The 25318-nt window shown below is 41.0% G+C and overlaps 2 protein-coding genes across 2 annotated transcripts in view; one reads left to right on the forward strand and one right to left on the reverse strand.

Annotated features, from left to right (window-relative positions):
* The first annotated feature begins 850 nt into the window (after positions 1-850).
* Positions 851-2608, forward strand: LOC127377311 (urotensin-2-like). The gene is made up of 4 exons (XM_051425059.1): positions 851-1049; positions 1487-1612; positions 1942-1985; positions 2085-2608. The coding sequence occupies exons 1-4, from the start codon at positions 866-868 to the stop codon at positions 2196-2198; spliced, it is 468 nt and encodes a 155-aa protein (XP_051281019.1). The 5' UTR covers positions 851-865; the 3' UTR covers positions 2199-2608.
* Positions 2609-2727: 119 nt separating this feature from the next.
* camta1a (calmodulin binding transcription activator 1a) overlaps positions 2728-25318 on the reverse strand; it is a 274592-nt gene continuing 252001 nt past the window's right edge. Inside the window, exons 12-24 of the mRNA XM_051424831.1 lie at positions 16817-17022; positions 16436-16632; positions 16249-16327; positions 15710-16058; positions 15069-15544; positions 14061-14239; positions 13601-13844; positions 12619-12690; positions 12375-12395; positions 12041-12240; positions 10520-10594; positions 10108-10138; positions 2728-7886 (exon numbers count right to left, since the gene is read on the reverse strand). Coding sequence (XP_051280791.1) covers positions 7854-7886; positions 10108-10138; positions 10520-10594; positions 12041-12240; positions 12375-12395; positions 12619-12690; positions 13601-13844; positions 14061-14239; positions 15069-15544; positions 15710-16058; positions 16249-16327; positions 16436-16632; positions 16817-17022 — 2162 coding nt within the window. The 3' untranslated portion in view covers positions 2728-7853. The remainder of the gene's footprint in view (positions 7887-10107; positions 10139-10519; positions 10595-12040; positions 12241-12374; positions 12396-12618; positions 12691-13600; positions 13845-14060; positions 14240-15068; positions 15545-15709; positions 16059-16248; positions 16328-16435; positions 16633-16816; positions 17023-25318) is intronic.

Genomic DNA, 25318 nt, shown 5'->3' on the forward strand with positions numbered 1-25318 from the left:
TTGACGTCACACTTCTAATAAATATACAAATTACATACAGAGGTGCAAAATATGACTTTGTAAATAGCTGTCTCCACCTGCCTCCCAGTCTCCCAGCTGATCGGAAAGCTTCTCTGACTCTGTCCATCTACGCTGGACAAACTAATAAAGCTGAGCTTTATTGCATGACTAAGAATAAGTGAAAGCACAAATATAACATCTTACCAGAACAGGGCCTCTAAATAATGTGCATGAATCAATCTGATTCAGTGACCCATGGAAAATTCTCCTCCATCATAAATTGACTTAAAATGTCAAATGGCTTATAGACTACAAGGCCTTGAACATTTTAGCCTTTCCACTGAAGCTCTGTGCAAGTAATTATGCAGTTTTATTAGTACTTCTCACTGCTTTGTATGCAGCTCCAATTGTGGAGTTTTTCTGTGGGCTCTGAGTCAAGAGGATTCAAATGGCCCAAGAGTTTAATGAACTGGTAGCATAAAAACAGTCATTTGGCTGCCCAGTGTGTCCACCTGCTCCCCTATGGGATGTTGTTGAGACTGACATCTGAAACACCTGCTTCGATCCCATTTACACAGCCGGTAAAACAGTCAATCAAGCTGAATAGCTGGTAAAACATGACTGTGCCCTTGAAGCATGGACCACGGCACTTGTCTTTTTATTGAGCCTATAATTCACCTGTGACTGCCTGTTGATTTATCACAGTTAGAAGGGATGGGACTGTGGATATTGCTGTTGTGGCCAGCGAAAGTGTGTGTGTGTGTGTGTGTGTGTGTGTGTGTGTGTGTGTGTGAGCTGTGTGGCATGCAGAAGGGGGGGCTAGGCTATAGCTGGAGGTATATAACCCAGTTGGGACCAATAGAGCATGTACAAGTCTTCTTTCCACCTGAGGAGCTCCTGTGTGAATCAGAGCCACTTCCAAGAACAGCATCCTTTAGTGATGAAGTGTAACCATCTCCTGTCGTGGGCCTTCCTGCTCGTGGCCTCTGGCCCTGCACTGCTGGCCCACCCCATCACAGAATCTGCTGAGATGCCCTATCCAGGACCTGGTGAGTGGAAAGTAATATCTTCATTATAGCTGTTATTCATAGTAATTCATAAATTCAGTACCTTGATTAGCATTTTACTCATAAAACTTAATTTGTGAAGATTAATGTCAGGCAAGGCCTTGAAGTAATTGTCGCAGTGTTGAACACTGATTGTTCTGCCAAAGTTCACACATCATGGACCATTAATGCAGGATTTTTCTGCTGCCAGAGAATATATTATTATATATTATAATATATTTAGTGCTGTATATAAGTTTTCTGTTCAACTAAATTCTAAGTTCTTATAAATTGCTTTAGAATACGTCATGACAAAAGTGTTTATAATAAACTACACAGATAATGCATATAAATATAATGTCTATAAAATGTACACTATGTGAATCTATACCTCACAACTGTCTGTTTCCAACTCTGTGTGGCTGTTTGATTATTGTCAGTATCAGCGGAGGACCGAGGAGTTGGAGGTCTGGATGATCTGTCTCTCTCTGAGCAAACCTTCCCTCTTCAGGATGGTGCTGGTCTTAGATATTCCACTCTGATATCTGGGGAGATCAACAGAGATGGTAAGACACACACACATTCTCTTTTGCAGTAACATTGTGCTACAAATTTGAATTCATACACATGATTATAACAGTATAATCATAGTTTTCTATTGTTGGCTACCAACCTGCACCATTGTAGAAGCAGCCAGTTGGAGGTATTGATCAAGACCTGGTAGTTTGTAGTTGTTAAAACGAGGTGTGAGTGATACCCCTTCATTTTTCCAATTTACTTCTCTAACTGTTACTCTACCTCTGCTCAAAAGCCTGACATGCACAGAAGCATGGCTAATGCAACAAGCTGACATGAGTTAGTCAAATATCAGAATAACCACTTTATTTTCTCTCAGGTGTCAGAACAACAGGTCTGCTTCCTAGGGGCATGAAAAGAGAGGTGGGTTTTCTTGAAATGTTATCCACAAAACAGCAAAGAAAAGTAAGCTACATACTGTAAGTAAGAGGTTTATCACTGTTACTTTATCCTGTCTTCCAGGTCCTACTGGAGAAACAAAGTCTCCTTAATCCTTTCAGCCGTGTGCTGGGCATCCGGAAGCAGTTCAGGAAGAGAGCAGGGAATTCTGAATGTTTCTGGAAGTACTGTGTCTAAAACTGTCAACAGGCATTGATGTTACACACAAGAGACAGGGCTTGCACTAAAACAAAAATCCCTTTCTTGCACTCACGTAAGTCCATGCAGACAAAATAAGAAACATCATTCATGCATATACTGTATGTGCGCATATGCATGCTCAGGTGCATGTACTCACATACACACTCACATACATAAGTGCTGTCAGTATTTGTTCAGAAAAAGAACAATGCCATAGGTATGATTGAGATGTGTTGCTTGGGGACTTTAATATTACTTCTAAGATACTTTTCTGTTGTGTGAAACTATATTTATGAACACATATTTGTTAAAAGTCCTTGGTTGTCTGATGTATGACCAAATGTCTTTTAAATGTGAAAGTAAAAGGTTATATATGTTGAATAGAAATAAAAACTACATTACAAATACTGTCTCTGCTAAATGTCTCTTCTTGATAAAAATGTGTTAGTGAGAAACATTCTGGCAGTAGAAGAGACCACTATCTCTTCTTTAAAAGTAAAAGAGGAAACAAAAAGACGTAGCAAACTTTGTTCTCGAGTTTTCTTCATTTTTTCCTTTTTTTATTATTTTACAGCAGAAAGAATATAAAGCATTCAGAAAACATCTTCCATATTTTAAGGGCAATTCAAAACGTTTTGCATGGCTTCAGCAGCTGAAATCTCTTTTTTTTAACATATCCATCGAGTCAGTGACGCTTGTACATGCACAATTACAAAAATAAAACTTACAAACAAGAGAAGGGAAGAAAAAGGAGGAAAGCAAAACACATTAGGAGAACCAAGAGGAGATGAAACTTTTAAGGGTAGAGGTTGGGAGCGGAGAAAAATTGGGTCACATAACAGGGAAAGACAGAGAGAAAGACAGCTATAGAGGAGAGGAAAATAGATCTAACACTAGTTCACATGCAAAGTGTCGAGGACCCATAACTTTCTATCAAAGCAGGGCCTTTTTTTTTCTTCTCGGTTTGGAATTGATGAAAACGTGCAGTTCGGTAAAGGGTGCCATATAATTGCTGTCCATAAACTACTGAATGCTTGTCTTGCAATACTGGCATTTGCATAAGAGTAAGTCGACTACATGTGTCCAATCATTTTAAACTTCACTAGGTCTATAGGTCTCCACAAAATAGTTCTTTATTGCTCTGTGTCCACAAGTGGAATATGTTGTAAAACTGTTTCTGTTCTGTTGTCCTGATGTGCCTACCTTTCTCCGGTTTGGGTGCTTGGGAAAAAGAAGAGGAGGAAAGGCAGATTCCCAGGTCAATTCACAGAACGTCTTGAAATTGATAATACTGTATACTAATGAGGAGTGCCTATCAGCTAACCTGTCATCCCATTCATAAATGGCAGTAAAAACAAGATTTGCAGGTGAACTTTCCATATAACTACACTCTTAATCTTAAACACCCTCTACACTTTGTCACTTAGATAAATTAAAGGCCTAAAGAACTGGCCAGAATTATACTATGATTTGACAGGCTTCTATGACAGAAAGTCAAATCATTTATCTTAATGCGCTATATATAACAGGACTTTATTCCAGGGCTCCACTGGTGTCTGTAATTTTCAACATTGCTGAGAGGAAATGGATTTTATTTCATATTCATTCATTTTAAAGACATCAGCGGTGAACCCGTCTGTCCCATATTCTTTACCAGAAAGCACTGCTGAAAGGTTTCCCTATTTCAATTTCAGCTTCATCTGCTGTGAATCACGTGTCCTGCTCTGTTTCCTCCTCCCCATTTTGGCACCCTGAGTAAAATACATAAGGGAGGTGAACCAGTCCCTCAGCCTGTAGAAGAGCAATGCTGCCTTCACCGCTCAGTGTACAAATGAAACTGACACCTTGACATGTCTGCATGTGTGCTGTGCTGTGTCTTGTGCATGTGTTTGTGTGTACCGTGTGTCACTTAGTTAATACTTGCTATACATACTGTCACAATGGTCTCCAACCATGTCCATTTGTCCTATTTGAAGTTGGGAGCACACTGATCAAATCTAAATGAATAAAAAAACTAAAGAAAAGGTCTAAAAAGTTAGAGCTTGGTCTAAAAAAACAATCTTGTCGTCATGCTTTGCCATGAAAACGTCAGTAGCTACTGAGCATTGATCACTGGCTCATTTGTAGGTTTCTCGTCTGCCCACCGGTCACATGCCCTCTGTCTTTCTGAGTTCTGTGACACGTCAAACCAACGTTCATCGTTTTACAGAACAGTAAGTCTTTTAACAAGTCTATCTGACTACCGATTCTAGGAAAATAAGCATGCTTTAGGTGCAGTTCTGTCACCCAGTTAACTATTTTACCCATGCAAGCATAATAAATCCTTCTCCTTTTTGCCACGACATTGCATTGGCTATGCATTCTAACCACAGACTCGAGGATGAATGCAAGGCAACAAACCCCAGTAGTGGCATTTCTAAATGTGATTTTAACAAGCTGTCCCCATAGAAAAAAGAAAACAAGGCAGAAAATTAAAAATATAGCTTAGCATGTTGACAAGCTGGAGTGCTGTAATGATAGTGGTGTGAACAGGGAATATCATATTGTGGCTTTGGTGAGTGTAAGCTGACGGTGATCATGTGTGTTCATGTAAAGGATACAGCACTGTTTGTGGGTGACCATGTTGTCTCACACTGTTTTTAAACCTCAGGTACATTGTATGCATTTTGACACTGGATTTGTGAGATCAGGATATGAATAGGCACTTTCTACATAAACACTCGGGAAATAAAGTTTACATATCAGGCGTGTGGAAAACAAAACAACCAGTCAGTCAAGGAAATAAATCTGAGAAATACCTATTTAGCCTAATAACCATTTGACAAACATGACAACACTTCAATAAACAAAACTCAAGTTTTTCAGTGGCACTTGGCTGAATAATCAAATGTCATTACTTGGATACAGAATACATTTTCTGGTAGGAATATATTATAGGAACTAGGCAGCAACCAACAGGCACCTCTAAACCAGCAGCTTATGTGTATTCACTCTCAGATTGTTCCTACAGCCCAATCAAAACTGCTATATATATATATATATATATATTATCCAATGTACAAGACACATCTTATGCCTCATAATTATAAATGGCACCAGTGCACTGTTTTACACATTATTTACTACAGTCATTTTGGCTCATTGACCCTCCCAGTGACAACTTTTAGTGCTGTCCCTCTGTGTAGAATCATTTTTAGCACCTTTGACAGTTGGAACTGTTCATTTTGCAAATGTTTTCAGCTGCTTGATAAAGTAATCCAGTCATGTACGGTATGCTACACAGGTTTTTCAACTAGACATCCTGGAATACAAGATCTATTTAGACTCCGGCAGCCTTGATCAAGGGTTTTTATGGTTTTATGTATTGAAACCAATTGTATTAGGAAAATCCTGTCACCAGTTTACCAGAGTGATCAGCCAAGAATTGATAAATCAATGCTTGCTGCAACATACTGCACATTTACAGTAAGAGGTGAATTCAATCTTTGGATCGCTTTTCGGGGACACCATGGGCAAGGCTGCCAATCTTTAAGATCAGACAGGATACCTCAGTAACATATCACATTCCATTTGCAATGACAACAAAAATGAAAACTCAAACTGTATTCAGTGATGGTCAAATGCTTCAGTTATCTGTGGAAATGGTGGAGACATGAGAGACTTAAATGCTTTCTGCTTAAATATGACTCCCCCTGCAAACTGTGTACCTTACTGTTCTAGTGATCCTCGTCAGTTGTGATCTTATGGTCTTCAGTGCTTGTGTGTATTTCACTGTATGATTATCTGTTCTGCAAAAATTAACTTAATTCTCTTCTTAAGCTATAGCATTCACATACCTTGGCACCATTGGCAAAAAATTCTTGGTAGCCCAAAACAAACAAATAAAACAAAAAAGTAAACATAACCATACTTGTTTTAAGATAATTTTGCAGACTTCTCCTAACTCTAAATACAGTATTTTTTTTTTTACTTTTTTATATTGCAATAGTATCATGCTTTAGCAAAATGTTCTTCTCAAGAACAATCAAAATAAAATAAAATACTCTAATAGTGAAATAGTTTTAATTTTACAGAGCATAGCCACTACTGCTTTTGTTGTTTTTTTCCCTTTTGACTCTGTTCATACTTTTCATGCACATAGCTCATTTTTATCCCAGGTATTTACACTATTTACAAACAATACAACCATACTTCTTCGGCATTCAAACAAAACTATACAAATATTCTGTTTTTGTCTCGTACCTGTTTTTGACCCATTTTTAATGAATAAAATAATATATTTCTAAAATACAATCCCCTTTGGGTAAATGTTTTTTCCTACGTACTTTCAGCCTTCTTTATATACAGAAATCGCTCAATTGTCAAAAATATGGATTTGTCAAACCCCTATTTTGGGACAAGCTTAGGGACCCCTCAAAGAATCTCTAAGACGTCAAGGCAATGTATGTGATCTTCCCCTCAAAAGCCTTCACAGGCTCTGAAGTTCATTTAAAAAGAACAGTAATAACCTGCATGACCATAACCATTACAACACAAAATAGGCAAGTTCTTTTCTCTTGTTAGGTTTCAGAGGAGCAATCAACTGAACGAAGCAAAAGGAAACAAAATAAAAAGAAACCAGACAATACAGGGATAGCTTCATTACCGAGATGGTAGAACTTATGGGGGAGAAGATGGAAACAAAAAGAAAATCAGAGGATAGGCTGAAAGACTAGACCATAAGCACACAAGCAAAGACTTTTCTTGCCAAGATGTCATGCATTTTTTCTTGGTAGGATTCAACAACATAGAGTCTGAAGATACAGATCACCAATACATTGGACATGATGGAACAAATACATTGGACAGTATGGAACAAATTCAAGTAATAAAGTGACAATATATACGATAAAGCATAGGTTTTTTTTAAGAAATGGCAAAACAAATATTTTATCCTCCATTTGCTTCTGCATGGTTAAACCCCTGACTACATTCATTTGTAGCTCCACCCATGTGGGCAGACTGGTGGGGTAGAGCACAGTGGGACAGGAGGAATTGTTGAGCTAAATTGAATATTATATCATCTACAGCAGTGGATAGAAGTGGGCATGTGGGTTACCAATATGTTTGGTAAAAAAAGAAAATCCGTCTTCAAATGAATTGATTGGTCACTTAAAAAATTATGAAATACAATTAGAGCCCAGAGTGTTTCTGCATGGTCTCCCTATCCTCTGAGATCTTCTGCAGCAGCCTTAGTTTACGTCTCTTCAGGTCCTCACAGGTGACAGACCTCCTCAGACATGTGTTCGCTTCCTTCACCGTCCAAAAACCTCTTCATATCCATAAAAGACAAAGCAATCCATGAAAAAGTGCAAAAAATGCCATGAAGCAAATGTTCTGCACCCCCCACCCCGACCCTTTTAGTTTATAATCCCGTAGAAGTTGCCACTCTCTGACCAAAATCAAGTCAGTGGAAAGAATAGATATGTGAAAAAATGCTGTTGTACATGTAATAGTAGTTGAATCAGTAACACCGCAGTAGTAGTAATAATTGCAGTGCTTGCATTGATGTTTTTTTCCATTTCTCTTGTAAAATGTCTCGGGTACAAACAAAAAAGAAAAGAGGAGTCAGGAGAGTGATGTCACATCGCGAGGGGGCTCTTCTGAGGGGTCTCATGTTCCCTGGCCCTTTTCAATTCTTTCACCCTGAAACACAGAGAGAGACAGGTGTCCATGAATACTACACCCATGACTTGAGTTTCTTGCAAGCTTATCAAGTAAAACACAGGCCTAACAGTATCACACTGTTCAGCCAGAACTATCAGAACAATATCAAGTCAGCCCAGATGATCAGGAAGTACGGCTGGTCTGTGAAAGAAAATGTTGGTCAGGGTTGAATTGAATTTGCACTTTGGAATGAACAAAAGTAGGTACTTATATAGCACAATTACAGAATCATTACCATATTAATCTATTACATTTGTGATAAAATGCACTTTTGTGACAAAATAAATACAATAAATCTTGCCATGAAATACATTTGTTTGAAGAGTTAAAAAAAAATATGGTAATGATATTATAATTATTTAAATCACAATCATCCTAACTTGATTACTAATTCATTGCTTATTTGAAAATGACATTTTTCACCCTGAAACACTTTTTTACTCAAAATGCAGCATGTGACACTGGTGCCTCATGGCATGCCGTGACTACTTCTCCTTTGATTATTACAAATAATAACGCAGAACTGTCCTTCTACATTTTAAAACCTATTTATTTGGTAATGAAAAGCATGAATCATTGCACTTAATGCTTATAGTCAAAGTAGATACTTAGTAGTAGACACTGCCACATACAAAAGACCTAAAGAATTAAGAAATCTTTTGACATAGACTGGTCAAGGCTGAGAAGAAATTTTGCAATTTTGCAACTGATCATTTCAGATCCCCATAAATCATTGTCTGGCAGCTCACAAAAGCATACCACAAGTAACTAGTGCTGGTTCATAGAAGAGACATGTGTCTCAAGTGTATGAGCAAAAAGCGGTCAGTACACAGCACTCTTGACCCTAAAAATTGATTTTAATACATCAACCACCATCATATATTGGATTTAGCCTTACTCTTATTCACAGCAGAAGGTAACTACTGCAACATTTATGTATTGAAGAGAGGGAGACTTTGTAGATGCAGTGTGTGTACACACATACCATCTGTGTGTGTGTGTGTGTGTGTGTGTGTTGTGTGTGTGTGTGTGTGTGTGTGTGTGCTGCATCCTCTCATGCTGAGCTGGAGTACTCCCTGGAGGTATGAATCCATTAAAGCTCTGTGTTTTAGTCCCAATGGGTGGAGGAACCTATTGTTTATTTTTTCGCTGTGACCTACATGCTATCACAGCTTCCTAACCTATATCGCAGTATAGCAGACACGCCTGCCATAAGAGCTGTTAACATCAACAGTCTCACCTGCTCTAAAAGCATGATACCCTATTTTAGGACAGTATACAGCAGATATGGACAAAAGTAAAAACACGTAACATGAATGTCGCCAGCAAGGGGATTAAAAAATTGTGACAATAATCAAATGCTCAAACCTGTGCTATATATGATATTCTTAGCTTTTTTCCATTCCTTTGTATCTTTTTCTACTATATTTCTTTATTTATTTGTTTTGTTTTGATGAACCAGTGGACACAGTACATTCAACAGTTTGACACAGTTTTAGTAAATGAAAATTAGAGGGGTTAAGTCCCCCTCTCAGTCTGTCGAGTGGCTAGAAACAGGACACACAGCCAGTCAGACAGACAGACAACTACTTGAGAAACAGCAGGCCCATAGCATGCCTAAAAGTAGAAGAGCAAGACCCATAGTTGTCACCACTTGACATGCAGCATAATAAAACATGATAGAAAAAAGCTTCCCGTTTTTCTCAAACTGGCTATCTGCATAACCACACAAAACTGAAATAAAAAACAAACAAACAAAACAATCATGAACAGAAAGTAATTTCCAAGGAGAGAAAGACAGAGATAAAGAGAGTCAGAGAAGTGCCTGTTAAGTGTTGCAGTGATATTGTCATTCATAAGCATTTTGTTAGTTTGAGATAGGTTCTGCTCTAAATCTGAGCTTCTCAGTCCACCTGTGGCTCCAGTCGGCAGCCTTCATGCAAGCAGGCATCAAGCAACAGTGATGGAGAAGGAGGTAGGGTGGGTGGAGGGGTGGGAGAGAAAGAGCAAAAGAGAAAATGAGAGTGAGGGAAGGAGGGAGAGAATGCGAAGGCCGAGACCTCAGGAGGAGATAATTGTATTATTAAAGAGTGAGAGTGAGAGACAGAGAGGGAGATAAGAGGGAGGAAGAGGCATACAGAATAAATAGAGAGAGAGAAAGAGAGAGAGGCACGAACTGAGTTGCTGAGGCTGCACTCACCCGCTTGAACAGTCTATGGTCCATCAAGGGGCTTGGCATAAACAGCAAAACAATACCAGACAGCTATTAGCACACAGTAGGCACTGTGAAGGAGGGGGCGAGGACAGGTGGGGGCCAAATACAGTGAGGGGGGAGGGGTGAAGCTTAGGTGTTGGAGACATTAACCACCCAATTTGTCCAACCAAAATAAATAAAACACATAACACTGAATAATAAGAATAGTTGAGAGATGGACAAGATTATGAAATTAGTGATAGTTTCTACTGTGTCTTACTGATTAGCTCAATGGGATTGCAATTATTTAGACCATGAACCAACCCTTGCAGTAAATCTGAATGTGAAGTTTTATGAAATTTTTTTGTGTGTATAAATGAGTATGTTAGTATGAGTGTGAGGTGGTGTTGGGGTCTACCTGTGGCGGCAGCGACGTAGGAACCTCATGATCTTCCTGGCAGCCTGATCCTGCCTCTTTGTGAGCAGACTACCTCTATAAAACACCCGAAAGAGAAACAGTGTATCATTGTTTGTAGTGGCAACAGATGAAAATGTCTGTAAATATGAATGTAAGTCAACTTCTATCAATGAAAATGTGAAGGGTTCTATTTCCTGCTTATCACACTACTCAGTTATCTATATTCCTCACTTTCCTACAGTCCTGCAAAAACCAAAATCGGCATTTTGAGGTGGGTCCTGTCATTGTATCCTTTTTGTTCCTAAAGATGCCATTTAAATATTAACTTGTTTTGTCATGCCTTGACTATTTACTTTCCAATTGGCTACTCTTTGCTAGTAGTTTGCCATCCTTTCATACTGTAGCTCCTATACTCATTATATATGTGTATATCTGGAAAATTAGACCTACTGTAAGTGGCCATTTTTGCCATATTTTAAACATATGCGACTTATATGTACATTGCATACATACGCATATATGTGGGACACACGTGGACATACACTATATGTGGCTTACATATATGGTCATACATCAGATTTATGTTAAGGCTGCTCAATTAATCGAAATTTGTTCATCATTACGATTTTGGGGCCAAACGATCTCAAAACTAATAAAATCGGGGGGAAACGATTTTCTTTTCATTTTCTGTTGTGCAACGTTGTATAGAAAAAAGCCACAGTCTGCGTATTTCACGCATGCGTATTTCAGTCAGTCACGTTGTTTTCGTTGGAACAGGTAACGCGTAACAGTAACAGGTAATTTCAAATGTTGTGACAGTGCACTAAAATTTGAGAACACAAATTGTTTTTCTATGGCTTATTTTTTGTGTGTTATTTTATTTAATTTAACTTTTTGTAGAGATTGCAAGAGTGCACTATGACTGTCAACGTTAAAAAGGAGACTTACAAATGTTTATGGGGAAAGCAAAGTGTAACTGAGGACTTCCTTGCAAAGTGTTTTTGACAAATGTCCAATAAATGCAGCATGTTTCTGAAGTTTAAAAAAATAATCGTTTGAATAATTGTGATTTCAATTTTGACCCAAATAATCGTGATTATGATTTTTTCCATAATCGAGCAGCCCTAATTTATGTATGGATTAGCCCTGTTTAATTACGGCAGGGCACCACTCCCACTGTCATGGAGGCTGTCTTGGCCAACCTCAGACACTTGGCTGAAGTGGAGGGTTGTCAGCTGATTACGCTCACCTTGGCTCTTGGACTACATAAACTGTCCCAAGTGCTTTTTCCGAACGGCTGACATCCACCCTGCATCACTTTCATTTGGTTTGCACCTTCAACACAGCCAAAGCATGCACTACTTTCATTTCTGATCTACACGCTGCATTGTTAATTTGACTTTACTTTCATTTTAATCAGTTACGCTTGTTTGAAGTATAACCTTTTACTTGGATTCCCTTCTATTCACATTCATTGACTCAGTGTGTGACAGTATATTACAGTAGTGTCTGAGTGTCTACCTCAGTTTGTGCTGCACCAGGGCAGCAGCAGCCCCGCGGTGTTGGGGCTTCAGCCTGCCAAACTCCTTGTAGCTGCGGTAGTATTGCTGAATGAGCACGGCAGCCCTCCTGCTCTGCTGGAACTTCTTCTGTTCGTGGTAGCTGCGGAATTTACTCTGGATAAGGATGGCGGCCTGCGTCATCTTCTTATAAAGTGCATACTGAAAAAAAGAAAAGAACAAAAAATGTCACACTTTACTGTCTGTGAATACTGCAATAGGGTTCAGGCTGTAATAGAAGAACACAACCTAAAGTTTGGCAATGAATTCAGCAGCTGGTAGTGAAAAACATTTACCTTCAAGGCTATCCATGTTAGCTTGCAAACAGAAAAAGGAAAGGATTGTGAATGATGCACTAACATACTCTAATTTTCTCTAAAACTCATTTGAGTTTAAAAAATGTATTAAGATAGTTAACTCATGTAGATATCTGCCCCCTAACCTACTATGATATACATTAATTCTATTGTAACATGTAAACAAAAGCACTTATTTGATGTGACCACATCAGGGACACTTCAGTGGTTTGGCGGAGCCTACCTGTTTGTATTTCTTGTAACAACGTTGAATAACAGCAGCAGCTACTTCCTGTTGCTCTCTGAGCGGCCGCCCCTGTTGGAGAGTAGAGTGGGATAGGTCAGAGGTCACAGTATAACCTGCATTTTGCCACAAAGGATATTTGTGGCTCTGTCAAGTCCCCCTGAGGTCTTCTGGTGGCCGGCATATGAAAGCCACAATGGCATGAGTCCACCCCAGGTGAACTGGCCCCCCATGTGAGCTGGGGAGGAGAAGGAGGTGAACTGTTGAGCGACAGAGAACCAAAGGTCCACCTCAGTATCAGCTGGTAGACAGGCATAACAGATGACTGTAAACAACAGCGAACAGTTTGTCATATGAAAACTCATTAAAAATAGCTGGGGGGTGGGGGGGGGTGGGCAGCGTTGAGGAATGGGATCGGGCAGGGGAGAAAGGACTGGTGTGTGGAGAGCTAGTTAAAAACAAGCAGTAGCAGGCTCCATACACCTAACTAAGAGAGAGAAACAGAGACAAAAAGAGAGTAGAAGAACATAAGCTTAATTTTGTCTAATTGGAGCAGGGATACAAGGGACAGTGCAGTCGTTCTTCTAAGCAAGGCCATGCTCTGCTCAAGGCACCTTCCCATGCTGAAACCACAGGGACATATTTGGATATATTTTTGTTTATGTTGTAATGTGTATAAGCAGAGGAACAGAGAATGAGACAGAGATAGAGATAGAACAATTTAAATAATTTTAAGCATGATTAGAAACAGTATAGACAGACAAAAGATATTAATGAACCGTTTCACAACCCTGAACTTTACTGCAAAAGCAGTACTGTACTGCAAAGCTCCATAGCTTGGAACCAAATCAAAGTGAACCCTTCAACACCTCTCCAAAGGCCAAAAACAAAAACATCTAATTATACCAGTCCTAACAGTACAGCCCTGTCACTGTGGGCTGCAGTACACACAGCATATGGCACCTGAGCGCCGGGCCTGTACCTTGTACTTGCGGAAGGCAGTTTGGACTAGGCGGGCGGCCTCATACAGCTCTCTCTGCTCTGGATCTGACAGAGTCAGCTGGGCCAGGTCTCGCTCCACCTTGCTGTTGGAGGCATTGATGAACTCACTCCAATCAGCTGGGGATGGGAGTGTGGACCTCTCCAGGGGCCCCTCTCTTAGTGGAGACCCCCCAGGACTAAGGCTGGGGTTGGACGATGGGGTCAGGGGTTCATTATACAGAGATCTAAGGAAGGAAGATGACAGAAGTTTTCACTTTATATCAGTGAATATCACCTTTTTTAACATTTAGTATTGGAATACAGCAATATGCAAGCTGTACACCTATCTAACCACCTAACACATACACTTAAGATCAGTTTGTACATCTAACTTATACATCCTGTTTTATTCTTTATTACAATAGTGATGGATGTAGGCTATGCCCCACAGTACTCCTTACCGTAGGTGTATGATGCTCGGCAGCTGTTCCACATCTCCAAGATAGTTGGCCAGCCAGTTCATAGTGTTGCTGACCCCTGACGTGTCTAAGGGCACAGAGTCTGTGGCGGTAAAGTTCTCCCTTTTGATTCTCTCCGGTGTTGCTTCAATGATGTGCTCTGCCAGAGTCATCATATTTACCTGTTTGGATGGAACAAACAAAGATGACTGAGAGAAGGACCCACCTTGTTTGTCACTAAATAGTTTAATGACTTTAATGATTTTGGTGACTGTACATGGTCTAGACATGCAGGTTTAATTTTTTGGCCCTGTGACAAAAAATATTGGCTGTAGTGCCAGTGGAGAGGGTAATAATGAGGAGAGTGATACTGTTGGAGGCAAAAAATCCTAATCCAGCTCTTCATCTGTTGGAGGAGTAGTTAGACTGAGATGGATGGATGGAAGAATCCCTTGGCTATGGAAGTGGATCAATAGAGAGAGTTTATTATGCAGTGATGGTCATCGACAGAGTGCCAGGTTGGCCTGGTGTATACCGCCTACCCAGTGCGGAAGGCGGACATAAAGGAGGTTGTTTGGTACTGTTGTTTCAAATTTAAATATCATCTTGCCATGCTCTCTTCACTGGTGACAGTGCAATTCATATGTAATTCATATGGTGCCTCTAAAATGTCCACACTGCATCCTCCCTCCCTGATAATATGTATGTAATGTAAGGAGTACACTATATGTGCTATATATGTACTTGATTGTGCTTCTATGCTTCCAATTTTCCCAAAAAAGGTATTTCAACAAGGAGTTCATCAGTTAAAAGTAATTTCTGATGCATCACATGGTCTTGTCTGCTGCAAGAAGACATATGCTATGCCATTTCTGTGATGCAGGCATTTAAATTTTCAGCAAAACATTTTTGGCCCAAAATTATTTTAAACCTTTCATCTGTCGCTGTACTAGTGCCAAGTTCTGCACATTTAGCTGACTAAGTACACAGTTGTTTTTTCGTAATCCTCACCTGCAGGTCATCCATCTGTGTGAGACAGTCCTGGTTCTCCAGATCTTCCCGATAGGATAATAGTTCTGCATCAGCCATTTCTCTGTCTGCCATCACCAGCATGCCTAGCTGTTCCCGCTGACGTAACCGGTTGACCAGTTTCTCCTTCCCCAGGCTGCTGCTTCCACTGACCCCCAGTCCCTTCCTCCCCAAGCCACTGCTGGAGAAACTGTCTCTGGAGGTCCATCTAGTTGTCCCTGTGCTGCCTCCTGTAGACAGGCCCTTGTCTGAGCTCAGGCCTTCTGAGGACAGGCTCTTGGGGCTAGAGGACAGCTTGTGGAGCTGTTGCTGCTCCAGGCTCAGAGGAACAGACATGGCCTTGTCAGGCCGAGTCTGAAACAGTTCTGGGTTGGGTTTATGTTTTTTAGCTAGTGGGAGGTCCCTTTGGCCTTCGCTGCTGTAGTAGTTGGAGGGTTCTGACCTGGGCCTTCTCAAGTCTGCAAAAAACACAATATGTAACAATTAGCTGCATAATACACTAACAAAGACTTTGTTTTTCATAGACTGACAGAAAACAAGGGTCTTCTAGTCAGTGACTTATGAGAGGCCATCAGCTTAACAATTTTTAATATAGACAGAGGCAAACACTGAACTGTACTGGCCTGGATTGAGGCTTGTGGTGCTGGATGTGGTTGTAGTGGTAGCAGGACCGCCTTTTTTGCCACTGGGTGCTACTACACTGTTGTTTGCCCAGCTGACCATCCAGCTGTCTGTGGTGGGGGTGTCGGGTGCTGGGGAGAAAGACATGCGAGTTGTGGGTGGTAGAGGGGCTGGTGGCTGCTGTTCTTCTCTTTGTAGCTGCTCTAGACATTCAGCCAATTTGGTATGGCCACGAGATCGGGCAATTGAGAGGGGTAAGCGTCCCAGAGAATCTGGGATGGCTAGTGCACGTCTGTCCCATTTATACAAGACCACTGCTGCCTCCAGGTGACCCAGTGCACATGCCCACATCTGGACAGAAAACATACAGATAAAAAAAAACAGCAAAGAGAAACAGAGTTAGTGTGTTTCATTACATCAGACTGTTAAAAAACATCAATCTACATCAACTACAGGATTCTCTTACCACAGATCTAAATAACCAGGATTTTCTTCAATTTTACTCACAAAGTTTTAAACATTTTAACTTAAGCTCTCTTACCAGAGGAGTGCAGGAGAAGTGATCTACATTGAGAGGATCCACCTCTAACTCCAAATCAATGCTATCAGCATGCTTGGTGCTGGATGGAAGAGAGAAAACAATTAGCTTCTCACTGCTGTTTAGTGCGGTGCACACCATTTACAAACCAAAACACCATTATACAGTATGTAGAGTATTTTGTACTCACCGCCACTTGATGAGTGTCTGGATGAGGGTGGCGTAGCCTTGGCCTGCAGCCAGGTGAAGGAGTGTCATGCCTCTGAAGGTCTTGGAGTGGATTAAATGTTTGGACTTGGCCCAGCAAGCTCTGCTCATCATCTTCTCACAGACCACCACGACACGGCTCTCAAAGGAGCTGCTGGCCTGCATCTGGCCAGATACACACTCAAATACACAAAAGAGGAAATCATTATTGGTTGTTGAAGATCAACAACATAAAACCACTCTACTCTGTTATATGTAGTCATACAGTACTTTTATCTATAATGATAAAACACAATGTATTTGCTGTGTGCTGTCACACATATAATGACACACAGCATATGAGTGGAGTGATGTGGCTTCTTACCTGTGACTGGCTGTTGTTGCCCCCACCTCCACCACCTCCGCCTCCTCCTCCCCCCCCTCCTCCTCCTCCTCCTCCTCCCCCTCCCCCTGTTCCTCCCCCAGCTCCGCCACTCCCTGCACTGCTCGACTGCTGGTGGCTGGCCATCTCTGCCATCCTCCTCTCCATCTGCTCCAAGCGCTCCAGGATAGACATTCTGAACTGGTTATCTAGGCAAACAGTGGGACACAGAAGAACACGTCAGCACACAAGTAGAATCCAGTGTGCAAAAAAAATGGCTGTCTTTGCTATTACCAGCACAAACAACCCTGTGTCCTGACAAGACAAATGATCACACAGTATGCACCACAAGATGCACCAAATATGTTGCTCTGAGCAGCATTAAGACTGTCGCAGTGGCTTGGGGCTTAACATCATGAGGCATACAATTAACCATTTAAGAACAAATGCACAAGTCTGTTTTCCGAGGTACTGCAAAGCTGAGTTAACATCCTACTTTTAGCTGTAACACAAAAAACCCTTATAATCATTATTAATCTCCCCATAATGTGAATGAAAAACAATAGCATCAATCATTGACTTCATCAAAACAATTGGCTTTACTAAAATAACCCTCAAAGCCCATCAATCATCTGCTAATGACTGCCATCACTAAACTCCTGCCACGGTCTCTCACAGCCCCAGCAGACTAATACAGGTTGAACGATTGGCCAATGAGTGGGGGCATGTTAAATATGTCCACCCTTTCACAAAGGGCTTCAGACATGCTCTTGGGGGAGTGTACAGCTGATGGCCGTCTCCAGCTGATTAAGTACACCCTATTACGGCCAAGGAGTCCCAGCACACCCCCGTTCCATGAGCCTGTATGGTAAGAGGACTAAGAAGCTGACAGTACAGAATCAATCACAACTTGCACCTATTCAGAGTCCTTGAAAGCCCAGCCAGTCCATACGTCAAGATGGGTGTAGGTATAGGGACTTCAAAGTGTTTACCTGCTGCTTAGGAGGCAACTACTACTTTGTAGCCTGTGTCAGTCAGTGTTTCAGCCTTGCAACAGGAAAAGCTATTTTCTCTGTCAGACATATAGAACACACTGCATAATTCAATACCTCAGAGAGAAGAGGGCAGACCAAGTGACTTCTAAAGACTTGTAAATGTATCTTAATTAGTGAAGCAGACAAAAAATAAACAGGATGCAACTGGAAAATGAAGGGCAGTTTTTTTTATCACTACACAAAATGCATTTGATTGACTGATGTTCAAATGTCCACACACTTGTAAATACTGCAATTTAAACCTGTTGCTATAAGTTTATGTAAGATTATAAGACACAAGGCTCACTGAGACATTTAGGAAATCCTCCCAGAAAACACTCACCTACACACACACTCACACACACACATACAAAGTATGCTGTGTACAGACAGTGGAATGGGATGGGCACAGAGAGCCCACTGCAGCAGGGAGCATAGAAGACTGCATTAGCATTCCCCATTTAGCCACTATGAGGCCGTTTCTGTGGCAACCTGCTGCTGAGCGGTAACTAGGCGACAGGAACATGGCTGTGTGTGTATGGTCTGCTTGCGTGCTATTGGCTTATTGATGAAGGGGAGGAGAAGGACTCAGTACTCCAGCAATAAAATGTAGAGAGAAAGGCAAACAATGAAAAAATAGAGTCCATAAATCTTCTTTCCTGTGCTTTTGTGTACTTGGCCTACTCTCTTTTCTCATTGTTGATGCCGTAGGTAGGGACCTAATGACTCTAAGTGGGGAGCCTTCACAGCACGACCTGGTGACATTTGCGCTTTACGGTATCTTGGCAGTCACGGCTCAGGGCTCCGTGGAGAGCTAATGTCACAGTCAGACCTCCTATAAGCCACTGTAAAAGAGGTCAAGTAACTGCTATCATTGGACAGAAAAATATAATGTCACCGGCTGGTAAATTACTGGTCTCAGTGACAACATGCTGCACTGTGAATAATGGAATTGGAGGACAGGCTTGCCTTCGATCCCTGTGTGTGCTGTAGACTGTCTACACTGGCCTGCAGTCAGATCAGCAGATCACTCTTTTATCCAGCAAGAATGCTTGGAGTGTTTGCGGTGCCTCTCCCTATGTGGAATCACATATCATAACATTGTGACTCGTGGAAACGGGTGAGGTGAAGAGTTGAGAGCCTTTTCAAGACTGAGTGCTTGTCTCAGGAGGGAGTCAGAGGGTTGAGATAGGTCACAGCACTACAACCTGCCTTGGTACAAGGCTATGCTCTCCCTCTCCCTCTGGCTGACATGGGGGAGAGACACAGACAGAGAGATGGAGAGAGAGGGGGGATAGTTAGCAGTAGGCTGACATGTCTTTGTTCAGACCCAGTGCTGCAGTGTGCTGCAGTGCAGATGATGTCATCTCCACCTGCTGCCTGCTGCTCCAAATGCGATGCACGTCCACTGCAGAGGGAGGATGGGGGTAGAGATGAGTGGGAGGGGAGAGGGAGGAGACATGGAAGGTGAGCAGCCAAACAGAACTGTAACAACACGGTGACGTTGTTAGCGGCCTCCCACTCTCTGGTTTACTCCCTTGTGACAGTGTGTGGCAGCAGACGTGGTCACTCGCACACATTTAGGGCAGTCTGTGACATGCTATTTTAAAAAGCAGCCGGGTGCAAAAATGAGACAGACTGCTTGAATTAAGTTGATTAGTCAGTTGAATTGTAAACTTACAGCTGTCAAAACACGAATCCAAAACCGGGTTCAGTTTCTGCAGATGAGTCCAGTTCCCCCACTTGTGGAGATTTATTATACATTACTACATACACCATTATACATGCTTTCAGTAACATATTACCCTGCAGGACTTGCAGTGATTTTTATGCTCCATCAATTCTCTCACATTTCTAACTACCTGAACTCCTCTCTGGTGTGGGTTATACTGTGGAGTGTTAAGTGTTATCTAGTGAGAGTTATTTTAATGAGAACAGCTAACAGAGCTAAGAGAGAAGGATTTTTTTCTGTACAGTCTGTTACATAAAAATTGGAGAGTGCTGGTTGAAATTACAGTTAATTTGTTGCTAAATGATGACTTGACTTGTCTTCCCATAGAAGTGAGAGGAAAACCTCTCACCTCTGGGACAAAACCCTGGAGAGGATGAGGAAATACCACACTCTGGGTGTTTTAATAGAGTTGACAGTTACCTTAGCTGAAAAAGGAAGGCTACACATCAAGAATGTGAAAAAACTCAACCGTAATATTCTGTGACAAGAGGTCTTGAACTTTTATGACTGATAACCTAAATTAATAATTTTGTCGCTTGCCTTGGGGCCAACGCTCATTAGAATAAATGACTAGTGTTGTCATCATGGGACCCACCAGATACTGGCCTATGACCTGGTCCTTTCAAACAGATTAAGAAACTGGGCTCCATGGGGAAAGTCACACGTCTAGTGTGGGAAGTCAGCAGTGTTCCTTAGTGTGTGGTGACTGTTGCGTGTCACTGTGGCTCGGCTGTTGCTTCTTATTAGCTTCTCTCAAAGGACACTCGTGTCCTCTGAAGCAGAGTACAGGACCTGTGAGATGTGCACTGGGTTTTAACCAACACAACGTCACAGCCCTGCCCTGTGTCATCTGTGTCATCTGTGGGACATGGCAGCAGCTCCTTATGAGACAGGTTAATATACAGATGGATAAGGGAAGGAAGGACAAGGCTGTTTATTGACACTCAGTGGAGCACAGTGGGAGTGAGAACAGGCTGAAGGGAAGATGGAGACAGCAGGAGAGATTACAGGTAAAGAAAGGACAAGGGTGAAGTGAGAAGACAGGAGTAGGGTTATTAATATAGTGAAGTTCTGATAGACTGTGGGAGGACATCTTTAATCCTCACTTCTGAACCTCTGGTTGTGTTCATGTCAATCAAGTTTAGTGCTGGACCTCATTATCTTTCTGCAGCCAGCCAACTTCTCACATGTAACCCAGTAGAAAGACCATAGGGCAGCCTCCCTCTGGGTCTCTGTGTGAGCTGACTGACAGGGGCTGATATTTGTGACTGTGCAGGGGAACAGGCCAGGCCATCTGGCAGCAGCCCTCGCAGCTGGAACACATGGCTGTCTGTTGATTAAAGGCTGACTTTACTTTGACATAGTGTAATGGTTTTGTTCTGTCTATTATTATTTTTCTTCCTTTTTACTCTTGTTAGCAGAGTGATAACATAAGATTGAAATTGTTCAAAGAATAAAGAATAATATCTGATAGAGACATCTTTCTTTTATACAATCTATTATTATGGCACCAAATCTATTTGAGGATGCCATCGATCCATCCATCTGCTATATGACTTTTCATGGTCAGGGTGGGGGTTGAGAAGCAGGGTACACCCTGGACAGGTCGGTCTAATCGCTCACAAGGCTAACCCACACAAACAGACAAATGCAGTCAGAGTTTCATTTTCCAATCCACCTAACTTGTAAGTCTGTGGACCACCTGGAGGAAACACCCTTTAGGAAACAGAAGCAAAAAAAAACCCCACCACCATTTCAATGCACTTTTTCTCAGTTTCCTCACTGTGAATGGCCATGTTTCGATTCCACTCAATCCAAAATAATTTCATCAGTGGGCATTTAATTTTCTTATAACTTTACTGGTCTTGCCTACAACCTGCACACAACAACAGAAATCCTTCACACACAAGGCAATTGGCGTTGATGTCAACATTTTGATTTAAAGACTAAAAACCCCACTAAACCAACCAAATGTCTGCATCAATGGAATTCTTCTTCTGCAGTCTATCAACAAATGACAACAGCAACACGTAAAAAATGTCAATATTAGGAGGCATTATGTCCTGTCAGACAATTGTGTCTCACCACTATTTCCACAAGGATTTTTTCTCAACCATATAAAGAAGTCTAATGACCACAAAAAAAGGTCAGGTTCAAAGTGCTTGAATGATACCTTTCTGTTTTTGTCATAAAGGTGAAGCAGCTCCTAACCTACTGGCATTTAGCCAGCTATATAGGTCAAAATGAGTACAGTCTGAATGCTGAATAGATACATTGTGTCACACTGAAGGTAAAATGCCAAGAGTGCACACCATGGGGATTTACTGTCATCTGCTATCACACTAATAGAGTGATAGTATTGGCTTTTTGTCTAGGAAAGTAGGGTAGTTTGATTTTTTTACAGATGTTCGATTAATACAGTAACAAGTGCATATCATTAGCTTCCTCTTTGCATAAACAACTTTATACTACTTGACACATCAGCTGCAGGCGGGAGTGCAAATCAGAGATGAGTGAAGAAATAATTTCATAGATGAATCAATCTGGTATAAAACACCATGGCCCAAGGGACAGAACGTCTCCAAAGCTTTCCATTAATAGTAAGACAATACAGTTAGGCTAAATGCATTCACAGGATTCTCAACCAGCTTTTTCTCTCTTTACTCCGTTTTCAACATTGTACATTTCTGTCCTTTGTTTTGTCACACACTGGCATATTGTACTGTAGCAACAATTGTGATTTACAAGTGAGGACAAACAGGAGAGTGAACAGAGATAGAGCCTCACAGCCATATTTGATCTTGAATGTGATATAATTTATGCTTGGTTTGAGACTATTTATATTACCCTCTCTATCTGAATTTGGTCTTATGGCAACTCAGAGGGATACGGCTGCACAGCATGACTACGAACTGAACCTGAATATGATAAGCACATTAGCTGACTAGCCCACAAAAGAAAAACTATACTTACAGCATAACATAAGAGACAAAGCTTTCCTGGATTATAGTTATTAATGTGGTATATTAAGCTTAGAATACAGAAAAATGCATTATCCCCTTGTGCTTTATAAGCAGACTGGAGCCTGTTAGCACAGAGCCGGCCAGTACAATCCATATTTCAAATCAAATCATTGATAGACTGATGTAAATCACACATTCTAGCTTTAAAACTTACCAAAAGCTTTACCTGACACCTCTTTAACAGTCCTACCACTATACTGTAAGCTTCAGAAATGCATTAGACAGACAATGTGTTACTGTTTTTGTCTACCCATTATGTCTTGGACTTGAATGAACTGTAAAATTATGAACTATAAGGTTAAATAAAGAAAGTGCCACAACAGTAAAAAAAAAAAGTATGATAGAAGGCAACAACAGCAAGGCCACTTTAAGTGTGGTCATGATTTGGGAAACTTGAACTGAGGCACAAAAACAGCCAGAAATTAAGCTCCTCTATCCAAATGACTGTTTCTCTTTACACGTGCCTATCTCTTTAAAACCTCTTGTGTGGGGTGATCCATCACCTTTAGGTGTAAGCATTCCCACGTCACTGCTGCTGCTGTTACTAGTACTACTACTATTGCTATTGCTTGTTATTACTACTACTGGCACACCTACAACAGCTACAGTAACATTACCTAATAATACTGCTGTTATTTTTTTATATTAGTAACAAAAGTGCACTACAAATGCTACAATAATAGAACTGATTGTATAACTAGCAGCATCTCCACAACTAATGATAATAATGTAGAGAGAGAGAGAGAGAGAGAGAGAGAGAGAGATAGATAGATAGGTAACCTTTAATGTCACAGGAGGAAAATATGTTTTCACAGCCTGATAATGTTCATTTCCAACATGAGATATGCAACAATGTTGACATAATGGCCATAAACATACATCCATGACCCTAGATGTATGTAAAGATACATTTACATATCCACACACCCACATATCTAAAGATTTTGTTTTCATTTGGTTATTTTAATTAGGGCTGCTATGGCAGAAGGGACAAAAGTCCTGATAAAGTGATATTATGAATATTAATATTACTACTCCTGCTTCTGCAACAAGCACACAACTACTTCAAGTGCTATTATACACAAACACTACTACCACTAATACAAACAATAAATGGTTTTGTGCTGTTAAACCAAGATACAAACTATTCCTACGGCTGCCAGCTAAGAGCAAAAACTTTGCATTGATGTGGCAACAAAAAGGGATACTTGATATTACCACAATGAATGCATATGCATGAGACTTGTGAAGAAACAGCTTTTTTCAAGACTTTGCAACTTTGGTTTGTTGTATCTTTCACAGTTCTTTTTAAGAGGCTAAAATGTGGGTAATGTATCTGGTTCTTCGCCTTGAACACGTACAAAAATCAAAAAACTTCACAGTCGAGCAACAGGTAGATAAATGTAGGCTTTAAGTGAAATTCGCCCACTTTAAATAGTCTGGAAAGCGCTCAACCAAAGCAAAGTTTGAGGACTAAACGGGGTTAAAGTGAAGTCGCTGTCCACGGATCTGTGGTGCTGAAACAGCTCATCGGCAGCACTCACGTTGGACTACAGTGGCAACGTGTAGTTTTTATTTTTTTATTATTTTGCACAATTTTAATCGTTCAGTTAATCCATGCTGACGAAAAGGTCAGTCCGGAATGCAATCTGAACTATGAAACAACAGCATAAGTAGAATACACCGACGACACGCTGCCCCCGTTAACCCGAGCAGCACTCGGGGATGCGACAACCCTCTAATGCGCTATGGCAACTACAACAACACGTGAAACAGCACTTGCAGCTGGCAATTTAAGGACACCAGCCTGAGACACAGCCACCGTGTAGTTCAACAGACCAAACAGACTGAAACTGTCGAGAAAGAGGCATGACTGCTTGAAAATGTGGCAGCAAGGTTTTGCCAAAAAAAAAAAAAAAAAGTACCAAGACTTGGAAAGCAGCCGCACCAGAGAGGTAAGTTAACTTCCTTTGCAATTCAAAATGCCAGGAAAGAAAATCATGTTTTTTTTTGTCTCTGAAGGCGTCTTGAGGAGTCTTTCACATGCCCAAGCACTAGTCGTGAGTCAGGAGTTGGCTAATATCAACGTCAACTCTCCAGTGCTCTGCAATGAGGCAGAGTCACATGAAACACTTGAAGAGAGCATGTGGCCAAAATACACAATTTCTTTTAAAAACTCCGCTACAGCACAGACACAGTTTGGACTACATTTAGACACAATAACTTAGCATGCGAGAAGAAACGTGTAACTTAAACTTCTTCTGGCACACACGAGAAACGAACAGAATATAAAAAAAAAAAAAAAAAACAGCCCAAACACAACACAAACACAGCACAGCACAGCACTACAGCCATAGGTTGAGCTTAACACTTCTAACCTTCTATTTTATTTTCCATTGGTAGAGTCCACCTCAAAGCCCCAAAAAATACTGCCTCTTTTGTCTTTTAGGAAATGCAGGTGTCATTCACTGGCATCCTGACCCAAAGAAGTCCAACCAAAAGCTGCATCTCACTCAAACTGCAGTTTTGCCCCCAGAGTCTGGCGGTCAGGTCTACTGCATGCTGCTTTATGGAGAAACAATAAAAATATATATCCTTGGTGTAGACTGAATCTCAATCTCAACAGAGCACTCGTCAACAATAGAACAAAGTGAGGGAAGAGAGCGACGTGAGGAGAGAGAGAGAGAGAGAGAGAGAGAGAGAGAGTGTGAGGGAG

This window comes from Dicentrarchus labrax, unplaced genomic scaffold (assembly GCF_905237075.1).
Source record: "Dicentrarchus labrax unplaced genomic scaffold, dlabrax2021, whole genome shotgun sequence".
NCBI lineage: Eukaryota > Metazoa > Chordata > Actinopteri > Moronidae > Dicentrarchus > Dicentrarchus labrax.